This window comes from Astatotilapia calliptera, chromosome 17 (assembly GCF_900246225.1).
Source record: "Astatotilapia calliptera chromosome 17, fAstCal1.2, whole genome shotgun sequence".
NCBI classification, from domain to species: domain Eukaryota; kingdom Metazoa; phylum Chordata; class Actinopteri; order Cichliformes; family Cichlidae; genus Astatotilapia; species Astatotilapia calliptera.
In genome coordinates, this window is record NC_039318.1 from 21,308,439 (window position 1) to 21,324,168 (window position 15,730).

The following is a 15,730-nucleotide window of genomic DNA, read 5'->3' on the forward strand; positions in this document are numbered from 1 at the left end:
ACCGAACACGAGTTCATGTGTCAATCATCTTTAATGATAACACAGAGTAAATACATTCGTAAGAAGCGCTGAGGCAGCTCACGGCCTGTGCATGACAACTCAGATCATGCTGTACCATGCCATCCACAGGATTATAACTTTGTTTATTAAGAAAAAAAAAGAGAAAGAAATACAAAATACAATATTACAGACAGTACATATCAAACTGTAGACCTTTGAAATTATAGATGTAAACCATGTAGGCAGGAATACTTTGAGGATAAAGTAACACACATCCATCATTTGACCCGTTTACCACCTTTATCTGGCGAAGACTCAAAACTCACACCTTTTCACTAAGCTTCCTATTCAATGCATTTACCACAGATTGGACCACTATATAGATTTACAGTTTTCATAACTGAATAAATAAAATTTTGCAAAAGTTTAACACACAGCTGCTGCATCACCACACTGTAGTGTAACATAAAGGCCTCCTATAGGAGACAAAAAAAAGTCTGAAGTGTTACAAAATGTTCTATTGTTATTGTTAAAAAAGTGCCTAAAAACTACCTGATAATTCAATTTTAAGCTTGACTGATGCTTCTGCATTAAATCTACGACATAGACATTTATCCTACTCCATGTAATTCTCCGGAAGTGCAACTACTCGATTGAGCAGCTTGTTAGTAATATGACATATTGGAGCAAACATAATGCTCGTGTGAAATATGAAATAGAAGTTGTTATTCTATCTGGCTTGCTCACAATGCTAAACCACCACCAATGCACCACATACGTTTTTTTTTTTATTTCCATAGCTTTAATAATTGCTGCATAGTACCGTCTGTCTTCTTTGCAAATGTTTGAAGTAAATCAACCCCCCCCCCAAAAAAAACAGACTGTTTATAAAAGATGGGTGTAGCCTTCAGGTGTGAAAAGTGAAGCCAATGCAGAAGCACTTTGAGCCTGCATTCTTTCTAATGGCCAGCAGGAGGCAACTGTTTAAGTAGTCAAAAGGAGCCATGTTGTATAGAAGTCTGAGGAAAAATGACCAGACTTCTTCAGCCTGACAGACACTGGCTTAGTACCTGGAGCCTGGCTCGCAGTCACCAGTTGTCAGGGAAAAATAAGTACTCCTAGATCAGGTACTAATAGTTGCTGGAAGGCTGCTGGCTACGGAAGTATGATTCCTCGATTGGTTGACGAGCAGCTGCTTGCCGTCACTGAAAAGCTCCTTGTGATGGCTTTGATTACTAGCAGATTGCTGTGGTTGCCTAAAGTTTGTGTGTAAGATGTCAACTCGTTTGTAAAGAGTTGTGAAAGTAAACCGGAAACACAGAACATTTACCTTCAAATTAAAAATTAATCTTTTTCAAACATGTTGGATTCAGTCAAATTTACTGTAAAAGGCTGTGCTTAGCAAGTGTTTGTAGACAAAACAGTGTCTTCCATGCAAACTAAAGGCGACTGCAGCAATCTCTTATCAAACAGACTTCCGCAACTTCCGGTAACCACTCACCAAAGTGTCAGGGAGTGCGCATTCACCAGCCTGTGTGACTTACTTGACCTGTGAACTCTGTAAAGATATTTCTAATGGGTCTCAATTGCTAGTTTAAAGCATGCTTCACTAGAGCATGGTATTCATTCTCTTTATATATAAAGACAAAGAGGGGGAAGTGTAAGTGTATGTATACTTTTACTAAATCACGTGTGTAGCCTTTAATGTAGTAAAAGATAATCTGAAGAGTATTCATCCAAATCAGGTCAAAACCAGTTTCAAAATGGCCAAACATGAGGCTTTAAAACATCTGTCTTTTATGTAGTTTAGGATTAGGATGCAACAGCTAGCTCTGATGTTAAATCGCTAGTTCACAGTGGTATACTTTTATTTAATGTTCATTTTTTTAAACGATGGCCTCATTTAGAGTAAAACAGACATCTTTTATATACAGTCTATGGAAGGAAAGCAACACAATGACGGCTGCTGTTTCGGTGGTGCAATGTCAGAGCAAGGTCATCCATAGATTAAACGCAGGAGTATAAATCAAGCTTAAGATGTGTTGGTGGTGTATTTCATCAGCCACATTATCCACGTGTTGAAAGTGCAGCAGCCAAAGGACTGATGTGTGCGGTTCAACAGAAAAACAAAAACAAAAATCCCACTGATCGCCCTTTTACCTTAAAGTAAACAGCCGGAGGGAGAACGTGCAGGAATGACTATAATTACACCTCAAATAAAAAGGTGGATTCAAAGTGATTATATTTGAGTATAACCTTAGAGAGCACTTTTATATATATAGTGTATACTTTCTTTCTCCTTTTGGAATATGACACTCGATAAATGACTCTCTTTAGAGAAACAACATTTCCAAAAGTCCCTGGAGTTGAGAGAAGACAGATTAATTTTAGTCTTTGTCATTACCACCCGTAGATTTTGCCCTGTGGGCACCGCGCTCCTTAATGATCTCTCCCCACACACGTGGCGTGTTCAGCTGTGGTTTCTCTGATGTTCTCTTGCAGTAAACGGAGGCAGCAAGGTGAGAGGATAAAGACTTTCTAATTCCCAAAACGCTACGTGATGCACAGTGCATGCATATACTGAGTCGACCTCCAGTTCTAAGTGTTCTAACCTTCGATGCGGAAGAAGGCAGCTAAAGGTATTCACATTCACAGGTTATACGACCTTAAATTGTGCCTTTGCTTGCAAAGAAGCTGATATTAAGACTGACGACAGTCTGTGAAGACGTGGATGGAAGTTTGTTTTTCTTATTTATGCTGTTATGTGTTGTGTGTGGGGACAGTCGATAATTGAGGACACGTCACCTGGGTTTACACTGCCACCCAGCTTGGTCTCAGTGGTCCACCTGAGTACTGCACATAGGGGACCGGTTCAACCTCAGCCGGCTCCTCCTCCCCCTCTGAAGCCTCTTCGGTGTCTGTCTCAGCCGACAGCAGGACCTGAGAGAGGGGGATTTTGTTAGCCACCAGAGCTTACAGTAGAGCAGCACTAACTATAAGCTAAAGACAAAGAACAGATGACTCATTTTCAGCTGTAGTGTGTGTTTAGACTTTGCGTCCTAGGCAAAAAGCTGGGAAATCTCTCAGCTCTGGATTCCCAGTCCACAGTGGAAAAATACCGCTGTTTATTTGCAGCTTTGAAGACACTCTCCAGAAGCAGGAGGAATTCAACTCTCTAAGGAGCAGAATTCCACAACTATTAGACATTTAAAGTACTAAAAAAGTTCCATATGTTTCTTTAAAATAGGGTTTGACATGTGGAAAATCTGTTAAAAGGGTGAGCTTAGAGATTAGTAAAGAGTAATATCGGAGTAGGAGCGTGCATGTTTGATCCTTTCCAACCCTAACCAGGTAGCTTCAGTGCCTAAACCTATCCATCTATCCAAACAGCAAAAGAAAATGAAGATTAAGCGTGAAAGAAAACATTAAGTATAAAGGACTTCTGGAAAAGAGGGAAATATCTAAACTACAAACAGATTGAGCTCAGTGAGTATTTCACAAACTGCCATGAGAATGTGCTTTTGCAACTGTACTGTTGCAAAAGTCAAGAGCGGTCCCAAATTCTACACAAGGGCAAACAGCCAAAGTTAACATCAACTTTTTAAATGTTCATCCGTTTGTGAGTATGAATCAAACAGGTGTTCCCCAAGGGACAATTTCAAGCCATTAAACCTCCAGCTGTGTTTGACCAGAGCTTTGATCCCTGTAGCTAATGTGGAAAACTGGGAACCCAGATTAAATAGAATGTACAACGCAGCAGGTGTAACTGAATCACTGTCGGTTAAGCATAAGTTAGGACTTTAAGCTTTGGTAAATGTGGGGATTTCAAGGCTTTCACACATGCTATGTGCCTTCTTAGGTGCCTTTAAGGCCCTGTGAACTGATTTATTGCTAATGGTTCACTCACACAAGAGTAAGTATAAGACTGTAAACGCCCTTGTGACTAGGTGAAATTTGAAGTGAATATTTTTGACTTTTTATGGCCGATTCCACGTACTGATCATACAGAGATTGAGTTTGTTGCACACATTATCTCTGTGCAACCACGTTTGAACACAGGCGATTGTACAGGTTGCCTTTGACCTGTCAGCCTGTCTCCAAACTTGTATAGACTGCAACCACTGTCAGATATATTGTCAAAGGTTAACAAACATCTTATTTAAGTCAAAGTCAAAAAGACTTTATTTATCCCCAAGGGGCAATTAAGATAGATGATACCTTGCCGACCATACATACAATACACAAACATCACATTGGGGAGACAGGTCAGGCTAGGTAGCACTGGCCAGTCGACCACACGAACAGCGACCTGAACCGAAACCATAGAAAATGCACATGAGGAAAGACGAGGATTTCCAACACGTGGTAATCAGTCAAGCGCACCTCATCTGCACCTCGCTCAGGAGAAAAGCACAGAGACACAGGATTTGTGTCTCTGGATTTGAACCCAGGACCTTCTTGCTGTGTAACAGTACTAAAACTGAGCATCCATACCAACTTCTTTATTTGTAGCGCTGCAGCTATACTCTCGTTAAACTCATGTTAAACTTCTTCTATAACAGTCAGTCTAACTAACCACAACAACAGCATTGTGGCTCCAACTCCACTAAGAGCTCATCCAAATCAATGCCCGTCTTTCTGCTGTCCTCCTCCACTCAGCTTTCCATAACATCAGCATGATGAAACAAATTATAAATGTCACTTTTATTCTTGGTATGAAGACTTGATTTATGCCTCCTTGGCAGACGACCAGGGAAAAGAAAAGAAGAGGGAGGGATAAACACTCTCATCACATTGCACACAAGGGTCACGCACCCCAGCAGTCATTCGCCCTAAAGTCTGTGAGTTCAGCCTTTCCTTAGAGGAAAAGAAGGATATCAGAAGCTTCTATGCCTGGTATGAATTACTACAAGAAACCTCTTCCAACTTTGTCAGACTAGACAAACCAGCATCCAACCACGCACACACGAAAAGCCTGCTTGTGTGGGCTTCCTCTTGATCAAGTGGGATCCAATAAGAGGCTTTTTCTGCGTGTTATTACCCTTTATCCTTTTCCCTTTATTTTTTCTGTGTAATACAGACAAAGGGTGAGAAACCCATTTAAATATCAATAATCCTATATCTCCTTTTAAATGTCTGCTGAGGTTTTAATTCTATACGCAAAACCACGCGCAAACATTTTCATTACGGGAGTCTGAAACTTCGACAACCAACTATAATCAAGCTAAAATCGCCTAATTCAACAGCACTGACGAAAGCTCGAGAGAAAAGTCTGACTCAGTGTTTCTTGGACTAAATTTATGGGTTTGGATCCTCATTAGATCAAGCGTAAAGAGAAAAACAACAGGTGCAGCTCACACCCAGCGAGACAGTGTTGGTACATTAACGCTCATTTCGACACACGATGAAAGATTTTTCTTCAAAAAGGAAAGGCATTCAGCTTTCACATGGCATGGTTGGATCTGTCTTGGTTAATAGTCCCAGAGGGTGTTTGGTGGGAACAAAGTTTTTTCAGGGTTATTTCCTTTTTGGAACAAAACATTTATAATAATAACAACAACAAAAAAAAAAAAACATCAATGAGTCACTTCCAGAACTCACACGAGTCTGTCAGATTCCTCCAGGGATTTAATTTAACTGATGGCTGAATAAAAATACTGAGATTTTAACCCTGCATGGACTAAAAATTCAAAATTCAAACCCTAAAATTTGGAAAAAAAAAAAAAAATGTAATATTGAACAATATCATATTATCTGTGTGTTCTTTTTAACTTTTAAATAACTGTTTGGCTTCTATATGAACACTAAAGAAAACTAATGGCTTCATATTAAAAATTACAATTACATACAGCAACTGAAATGCCTGCAGACTCTAAAACACATTTGCAATGAGGTCTTACCACAAAAAAACCAAAAACAAATTACTGCAAATAGTAAAGATGGTAATAGTAAACATATGATGGTAACCAAATGATACTCTGGTATTTTTCCCCTTTTAAATCTTGATGGCGTTCATCAGCTGGAGCTAAAACGCTGATAATTTACTGTCACTGCTACAAACTATAAACCCACAAATATAACTGTGTGGGTAATACAGTACCGGTACGTCAAGTATTGACTCAACTCACAAAAGACAAAAAGGCAAAGGCTCTAGTGGAGAAAATACAAAAAAAAAGTGCTTCTGCTAATTACAGTTCAATTGAAATACTTTCAATTGTTTTTCCTACAGAAGTGATATTTTATCACAATAATAACAGCTGCTTTTAAACTGGTAAGTGATATTATTAAAGCACTAGTTTGTCAGCTTGGCAGACAGACACAGAAATTCTGACTTCGTTGTCAAATACGTCCACTCTGCTGGGTCTTCCTCCTCCTACCTGTCTGTAAGAAAAGGGGAGCCCCAGGGTTCCATACTAGGCCCACTGCTGTTCTCATGTGTAACTATAAAACAAGGTTTACGAGTGACAACAGGCAAATGCTGCATTCTTATTTCAGCAGACACATATATGGTCTATCTGCTTCAGCAGCATTAGCCTTTAAATTCTTACAGTCAGGTTTTAATGTTGTTCAGTCTAAGCTTGAATTAAATGGGCACAAATCCAGTTTGATTGTGATGTGATGTTTTTACACAGCAACAGTTACTCTCACCCTTGACTCCTCACTGTCCACCCACGGCAGAGATTCGGGCTTCTTCACCAAGCTGTCGGACGAGTCGTCCAGGCTCTTCATTGTCTTATACTTCCTCATCATCAAGCTGTCCACCACCCAGAACATGATTGACTACAGGGGGAGACAGAGACACCACAAGGTGGTACGTCCAAAGCAGTCAAAAACTGTCCTGATTAGTTTCACTTTCTCATCATGAAAACAGAACTTACATTGACTATGAAGGGCACGATAAGCATGACGAGGGCCAGCTCCAGCTGAGGGTTAGCTATGTAGCTCAGCAACACCTCCTGTAACTGGAACAGAAGATGAAAACTGATTAATAATAACAATGGATGGTTGAAGGAGTTTGAAATAAATTGAGACCGTCAAATAACGACAATTGTTGCTATGACGAAGGCTAATTTTACAACACAAATATTCTCAATGTTACAAAAACAAACTCTCTTTGAAACAGACTTCATGTTTACACTGGGATCAGGAGAAGTCATTTTTTCACCATCTTCCTTGTTTATGTTTCTTGGTCAAAAGTTCTTAAGTGGCAAAGTTTGTTTCTCATGAACTTTACATTTCTGATTTTTTATTTATTTATTTATTGCATATTTCTAGGAAACAGTGAAGGAAAAAAAATCACAAGGATTTCATAAGTTTCAAAAACTTCTTTTGGCAAATAAATACTTTTATATTCTCTCCCATATTTGCCTCAAAGACAAACCAAACAATGCCAGATGTACATGAAAACAAGATCGAAAGGGTGTTCAGATTCAAACTAAATTGTGATTCTTCTAGGATGAGATCACAGCTTGGTCAATTGTATTGGATTAAGTACAGTCTAAGACTGGCTAAACCTCGCTGAAGTCTTGGCTGTGCCATGATGTAAAAAGTGGAAATCGTTTCCTCTGCCTAAATGTTTTATAATATCAAAGGATTAGCGCACAATGAGCTGTAAAATCTTCTTACTTTGGACCATCCGGGGACAAGCAGCACAAGGCTGATGACACCTTTCTCTAGCACCATAATGAGCATGTAGACGCCACACTGGCCCAGCCATGCTGCTGCCTGGGGGGGGTCACCTGGAGGAACAAGGAGGGGGAAAAAATTAATGAGACTTCATTTGCACTTCATCTGTTAACGTCACAGGCTTAAAGTTCCACGTTTTTATTCCTGAACCCTAATAAATGTCCATCCTGAGTTCCGACATCCGACTTTCGTGGTATCTGGAAGGCAGCATGTGTGCCTGAGATGACCATCCAGAGCCAAAAGTGGGGGAAAAAAACTGTAAGAAACAGGGTGTTTAGAAAAGTCTGAAACCTAAGCTCTTTGCTCACCACTGATTACTTCACTGCTAAAATCTGGCTATGTTCCATATGAGCATCCACCACTGTAACTGTTAGAGTGAACTGTTAAATGTTGTCATTTCTATGCTTGCCAACTCTGATGAAAGAAATTCCACTCGAGGTTCTAGGTGGGGGCTGTAATGTTTTATTGCAGATACATCCTATCTGGAAGATCTGCTTCTTTTGATGTAAGCTTCCTGCGTTTACGACCCTTTGGTCAGCAGGAGGTCTGACACACACACACACACACGCACACACACGCACGCACGCACACGCACGCACGCACGCACGCACACACTCTTACAGAAGTTCACACATATACATACAAGGCCTTGTCTTAGAACCATGTGGGCGTGGCTTTGTTCTGATGTTTTTTTGTGTGAACTGTCTCTCAATAAAAAGGCAGCAAGGGAGGTTGTCGTGGAGGTAATTTTCGTGGTGGACACAGACGAGGCCTCCCTTGCGCAAATAATCGATCGACTGCCTTGTTTTCTTCATGATGAATAAGTCTCTAGAATTAGCGGGGCTTGTGGAAACACAGACCCAACAGTAACAGCACATATGTGACGGAAAATAAGGAAACACATTACGGGTGGATTTTAACATGAAACTATAGTCAAGCTTCATTTGACTACCATTGCTTTGAACCAGTTACTATACAGAATTATGGATTTGATTATAATATTGAAGGTGATGAATTTCTTCCCCTGGTCTCAACCTTTTAATAAAATCTCTGTTACACAGGTGCCTCACCACAGCAAACACAAACGAGAACAGGTCTGTCATTAAGGCAGGAAGGAAGAAGGAAGACTACAAGCCAGACGCGGGGGGGGCAAACAAACACACCGATCTGGAAATGTCAGCGCTCATGTCAAACAAAACAGGGAATTAACTACAATTGTGCCCTTGACCAAAGCACAACTGTAGCCCAGAAGTAAGATGGATTTAATCGGGCAAGTTTAAGTAAAATTTTCCATCACACAAGGACGGACGTAAAGGAAAAAAACAACAAGAGGTAGAGTGAGGGGGCTGCAGTAACTGTATTAAGCCAATAGGAATGTTTTCAGCTGCAGCTGGAGATGCTGGCTATGCTCCTGGTGTACCTCTGGTGGGTCTACAGCGCCCTCTGCTGGCAGAAATTAGCACTGCACCTTCTTCATTAATGCGCCTCAGTGTTCATTTTGTGTGTAAATAGATGAGAAGAAAATGAAAAACCATAAAGGGAAGAAAATTATTCGGTTTCACTCACCATATTCTCCAAATATGAGCAGAGTCCACTGCTTGTACTCCACCAACTTGGACACCAACTTGACAGCCAGCCAGATGACCAACATTCCCAGAGTGGCATCCAGCAGGAAGTTCATCAGATAACTTTGGTGAAAAATTAAATTACATTATTGAAGCGACATCCCTGTAGGGCACATCCTAGAATGACTGATGTGCTTCTAAAGAACTTACAGAGAGCAGGGGTCCTCTTTGGTGAGAGTGGACAGGAAGACATTGGCAAAGTGGATGAAGAGAGCACCTATGGCTTGTTTGGATGTATCAAAAAACCTGGAAAAGGCACGATGGACTCGGTTTTTATTTTCTGGTTCTGACTGACTTGAAAAGTGAGATTTTTTTTTTTTTTTAAATGTTATGATTTTTTGTATAATTCCAGAGGAATTATTTTGTAGCTGGAATAGAAAACGTTAGGATATAGGACAGGGCAGGGTAGATATGTCTAAAGAGAAAATGAAAAATGCCTGACCAGATCCGCCATGGTCGTCTGATCCCTACTGGCTCCCGGAACCTCTTCACTGCAAACAAAGAAAATCAACTGATTGATTGTCCTGCAAAACAACAACATAAAGCACAGTTTCTTACCACTGTTTTCACCAATCTGTGAGCAGCCAGAGGGGAGAAAGGTTGAGGATAAAATACAGATGAATCATCTTAATCTCACGCAGCCCAGTGGGCTCAGTAAACAGGCACCGACTGTTCCTATAAATCCACCAGGGTCGAAAATGGGAGAGAGCATGTGGAAACAGAATCAAGGTCTCCTTCAAATGGAAATCGCATACTTCACACAGGGTAATGTGTGAAGTATTATATATAAACTGTATGCAGACCAACTGGGCCTTTCTCAAAGGTCCATCACATTGAGAAAAAAATATTGGTACATAAGGCACAATGATTGATATTGTCTAGATTCCTCAATCAGCAGCTTAACTCGAAACTGAACATCTCAGTTTTCTGACAAGAAGAAACCTTTGGAAAAGGCCCATCAATATCTCAGCAATACAGGAAGTGTTACAGAGTAATCCGATGGCTATGGCTATGTGCTGGCGATGTGACAAGAGTAAAGGCATATTTACATCATTTATTTATATTTGCTATAGGAATGCCAAATGACATGGAATTTATGGAAAAATATAATAATGTTTATAATAGTGATGTTGTGAAAGTTTGATTTGAGATGGAATGACCCCAGCTTTGTCACTAATCTATACTTGTTGACTTAAAACTTAAAAGGATCCTGGACAGAAAATAAATATTAATAAGCATGAAAGTAGGGTGTCGATTTACTTTCATGACAGCAACGGAACAACAAGGCGGGGCAGACTGACGTACTCAATCTCCAGCCTTTATCTGAGTTCCATGAGTGCAGGCAGAACAGTGAGTCAGTGGAAGGAAACTCCCAAAAATAGCTTTGAGGAAGACAGATGAGCGGAGGGATGTACGGTGCAGGTCCGCCTGCAACTCTGGCCATAACCTAAGATCTAATGATGCTAATAATGCTTCACTGCACACAAATAATTTGTAAATATTAACACATACATGTGGCCCGAATGACCAAGAATGACACTCAGAGAACCAAAGGGGGGAGAATAAGAGCGAGAGGAGGGATATTGATTCTTTTGCTAATAAGTAACTAAGTGGAGGTTAGAGCTCATTGATCGCTCCCACTTAAGGCCTGACCTGATTCTGCTGAACTTCACTGCTCAGGTTTCAGCATGCTAATTAGCTGATGAAATCACCATGACTGCACTGACCTTTTAAAGTACTGATTATTAGATTATATGCCAGCAATCTAGAGAAATAAGTTTATATTGCGCTGGATCAGCATCCATGTACTCTGTTTTTTGTGTGGCATTTAGGAATACTTACAAAAAACAAAAAAAAAAAAAAAAAAAAAGGAAACTGTCCTAATGTTTTCCCTGAACACATATGTGCAGACAGTTGTGTAACAATATCCCTGGCAGCTGACTGAAGTCACTATAATCCAAGGAAACAGCTGAGAACAAATTAAAACCGAAAATTAAATATGATCCAGAAAGTCATACAGGTAATCAAACATTAACACAAACTATATACGGTTTCTGAGAGGCATCGAGTTTAGCTTTTATTACAGCTACTTGTAACAGTCGCACCTTTGAGCTGCCAAAAAAATAATAATTAAAAATAAAAAACAGAGCCAAGGGTGCCAAAAGTGGTTAGATGCTTGGCATTCCCCAAGTCAGCTGCCCCAGAATCACAAGTTTCTTAGTAAGTCAACAGCCATTGTTAGGGTTGAGCAAGTAAACACTCCAGTTTACAAGGAGCATCTTGTTGAGCTGTTAAAACAGCATTGTTTTTAATCATCACCCTAACCCTAAGTTTTTATCCGGGGATAAAAAGTGCCCAACTTTTTATCCCCAGAGGAAGCTGAAAGACTCGACTGTGCTTACAACTGGACAAGTGCTGGACAACTGAACACACAAGAAAACTGAAGGGAACAAAACAGCTTAATTAGCTTCATATAGCACACTGAGCGTACTATACTGAGGCCAAACATTTGCTTTGTTCGTTTTAGAGGCGATTTTAAAATTTTGGCACGGTCTGAAAACCTTGCTTATAAGCTCAGAGTCGTGCAGACAACTTCTTTAATTTAATGCGGCAACAATCCTTAATTGATTGATTGATTGATTGATTGATTGATTGATTGATTGATTGATTGATTGATTGATTGATTGATTGATTGATTGATTGATCGATCATACTTTATTCATCCTGAGGGAAATTGGGTTAAGGCTGCCAGCCGTGCCAGCGCCGTCTTACCCTTCCGACCATACATACATTACACAAACATCACATGGGGAAGACATGTCAGAGGGGTATAACATGGAAAAAGCACAACATGAGGAAAGATAAGGAGAAAAAAAATAACTCCCCCCAGACTGAGCTCCAACAGGGAGATCAGTTTGAGAGATAAAAAAAAACACCTCTGCACATAGCACATGAAAAAACTCTTAATGCACCAAAGAAACACATGACAAGCAACAGGGGTGGGTAAAGGGTGAGAGACAGCCAATGGAGACAGTGCATCCGGGCCTGCAGCATAAGCGCTGGTCTCCTTGATCCACCGTCAGCATCGGAGGGGAATAAGCGTCGAAGGCGTTTGGAGGGGGAGGGGGGATGAGTGTACATCTGCATGTGTATATATATTTCTGTGTGCGTGTATGTGTCCAGAGTTCAGCTGAGACAGTGTCCTTCGCCCTGCCAGGCTAAGTAAACAGTCTTCCAGCCAACCCAGGTGGCCTTGCATAGAATGAGAAGAACAGTCTAAACACAGTCGTTATCAGGGTGTTGTTGTTCAGCTCCAGCCTTGAGACCGTGGCTGGCGCCGAAGGGGTATCCGCATGAAGTGATGGTGGCTTTTACTTTAGTGCGAACAACTCATATGAATTTCAAAGCTGTTCTAACAGTCCAACACTGGTCTCTCAATCTCCCGTTGGAGAGCCGTGAGCTTCTCCATGATGTTATCAAACTTACGCTCCGTGATGTTGTCATTCTTGTGCTCAAAGAGCCGATTCTGAGAACTCACGACCACAGTGAGCTTCTCCAAGATGTGATCCAATTATGTAGAAAAACAAGGAGATACATGGTTGAAACTGCACTTCTTTTTCTTATATTAAGGGAATAGAGGGATTAGATGTGTAGTTAAACATCTTTACAGTGACAGAAAGGAGAGTTTCACTGGCCCAGCCCACTTAAGATCAAAGTGGGTTTTATGAGTTTGACATCCCTGCTTTAAATAGTCCAATTCCTACTCTTAATTATCATTATATTGTTTTATTGATTTGACTATTACTTCATTTTATGTAAGTTACTTTCAGTTAATTGGTTTTATTTACAATTTTTTCCATTTTTGCTGCTCTAGTTTTGGTTTAAATTATGGTTTTATTCACTTTTATTGATTTTATGGATGCAACATGTAGGTTTTGTCATCTATCTCTCTCTATCCCAGCTGTCACAGGACAAGAAGCCACAGATGGAGAGGTCACAGATATGCTGCAGGGCTAACACAGAGAGGCAGACAATTTAGAATCACCATTTAACCTAATCCGAATTTATTCTTGTTACCAGTCGTCTTTGGACAGGGGGAGGAAACTACATTATGTGGAAGGCATGTGAAGAACATTTAAACTCCAGCCAGCTGGGACATCCTTGTTGTGAGGCCAGCTTGCCAGCCACTGCACCACCAACTTTTTTTTTTTAATTAAAGTTAAAAATAATTTAAAAAAAAAAACACTGCAGAATACACGGAAATCCTGCATACATCTTAAATTCCACTGGATGCACAAAGATTTTAAGTAACTATTCTGATGGAAGTCAATTTTGATTTCTAAGAGAAACAAAATGAGGTCCTGGATCTAAAATCTGCTATTATGTGACACTGGCTCTGCTTAAAAGCACCTCAGTTATGCTGCTTTGGTAAAGGGCACATATATAAGTGCGGTATAACAAGCCCTACATATTTAATTAAGTGCCTATACCGTGAACAACTCATTTGATTAATTACAGTTTGAAAATAAGGGTTCGCCCAACTCTCCCTTGGTTAAAGAGCTAAAATTCCGTTCAAACCTGCTATGTTTACAACATCTGATATACGCCGAAAGGAAAGGAAAAACGCTATTAGTCAGGTACTGTTTTTAGAAGCTTGCTGTCCGCTTTAGATTCTTGCCGAAACCGGTGGGAAAAACAAATTAGCATATTTATCAATACAGTTTGGTGCGGAGCTACTGGGGCTGGAAAACAAACGTCAACAAACAAAACGCCACGTGGACTGGTGCAGCTTTCTAAAAAAAACACTTCGTGCATTTTGCTTTTCCTCAATTCTCCAACTGAATTAGCACAAAAAGAAAACAAGTTATCAGGGATGTGTCTCCCGATGGTAAAGGAATCGATACTCACACATTAGAGTGCTGAAAGCCACGATAGCCAGCAGTCCCTGGATCAGGACGCCGAACCTGTCCGTCAGAGCTCCGTTGTCGCAGCCGTGGGGATTCGCCTTACTAATGTCGGACATGTTTGTCACTTCAAAGGGGGCATTATCCAAGAATCTTTTCACTAGCATGACTCCGCTATACCCGTACATGTCCATGGTGACACCGAAAAAAAAACTAAACGGCACAGCCGTAGGAGACAAAAGGAGCGCTTCCTCGGTGGGAAAAATAAGTCTTTAACCCTTTTTTCTCTTACTCGGTAAGAACAAACGACCGGATTTTTAACTTCCGGCGAACAACTCTCGGTGGAGTTTCCCTTCACTGTCTCCAGCAGCTGATGCTGCCTGTCATGATGCTAACACAAACATATGGAAATCGATTATCTGAGTCGCGTACATGTTTTGACAACGAAAACACGCACTGTGAAGCGGACAAACGCAGGGAGCCCCGCTTCCGGTAGTTCCATTACAAAATAATAGCCTTCCGCTGTTCTTCAGAACAACTTTAGAACAGGATAGATCGATAGAGGGGCTGAATAAATCTAAGGGAGAATGAGCTCTGCTGCCTCTGTGATAATTACTCAAAAATAATTTAAACAGAAAAAAGAACTCAATGAGTAAAAACAAACAATAAATTAGCTCTAAAAATTAAACTAACTCAATAAATTCCTTAAATCAAATAAAGGTAGACTAAAATGGTTTAATAAATGTATATTTAAAAATATTGTAGTAGGAAGTGCAATCAAATTACTTAGTCTGCACAGAGTGTAGATTGTGTAAAATAATAAGTATTAGTGAAATAGGCAATTAGAAGTTCATGAAAGTTATGAAGGACTAAAATATAATTCACTTCATATGTTTTGAAATTACACTGAACATTATAGTTGTATGAGTTCACTATCCTATTTAAAATCCCACTTGTTTTGCATTAAAATATGTTACCCAGTTACATAAACAGGCATCAGCATAACATTTGCTTCTCTTCTTCTGGCTGCTCCCTTTAGGGCTCACCACAGTGGATCATCTGCCTCCACTCTATCTCTCCTCCACATGCTCCTTTCTCTCACTACAGACCACAGTTTCACCACCATACATTATCCATGGAAGCTCGTGCCTGACCTCATCTTGAATCCAGCCACAGTGGCAGAGCACAAAATATAAATAATAATATCCACCTTTTTGTGTTTTAAAACTATATATATGATGTGTGTGTGTGTGTGTGTGTGTGTGTGTGTGTGTGTGTGTGTGTGTGTGTGTGTGTGTGTGTGTGTGTGTGTGTGTGTGTGTGTGAGAGAGAGAGAGTGTGTGAGAGAGAGGTCTGTATATATATATATACATACATATATACATGCATATATGTATGTATAATATGACCCACGTTAACACATGGACTGAACATGCACACACCCACAATGGACAACTGTACCCTCAAACACACAATAAACACACAATAATAACATGGACTGAACCACCGCTCACA

At 40.2% G+C, this 15,730-nt stretch overlaps 1 protein-coding gene across 1 annotated transcript; it reads right to left on the reverse strand.

Moving 5' to 3' along the window:
- Positions 1–12: 12 nt before the first annotated feature.
- On the reverse strand, positions 13–14,715 carry tmem110l (transmembrane protein 110, like). The gene is made up of 8 exons (XM_026146427.1): positions 14,220–14,715; positions 9,754–9,802; positions 9,462–9,557; positions 9,253–9,374; positions 7,627–7,739; positions 6,879–6,962; positions 6,649–6,780; positions 13–2,940 (listed from the first exon to the last, which is right to left on the reverse strand). Exons 1-8 carry the CDS (start codon positions 14,407–14,409, stop codon positions 2,812–2,814), a joined length of 915 nt encoding a protein of 304 aa, XP_026002212.1. The 5' UTR covers positions 14,410–14,715; the 3' UTR covers positions 13–2,811.
- Positions 14,716–15,730: the final 1,015 nt, after the last annotated feature.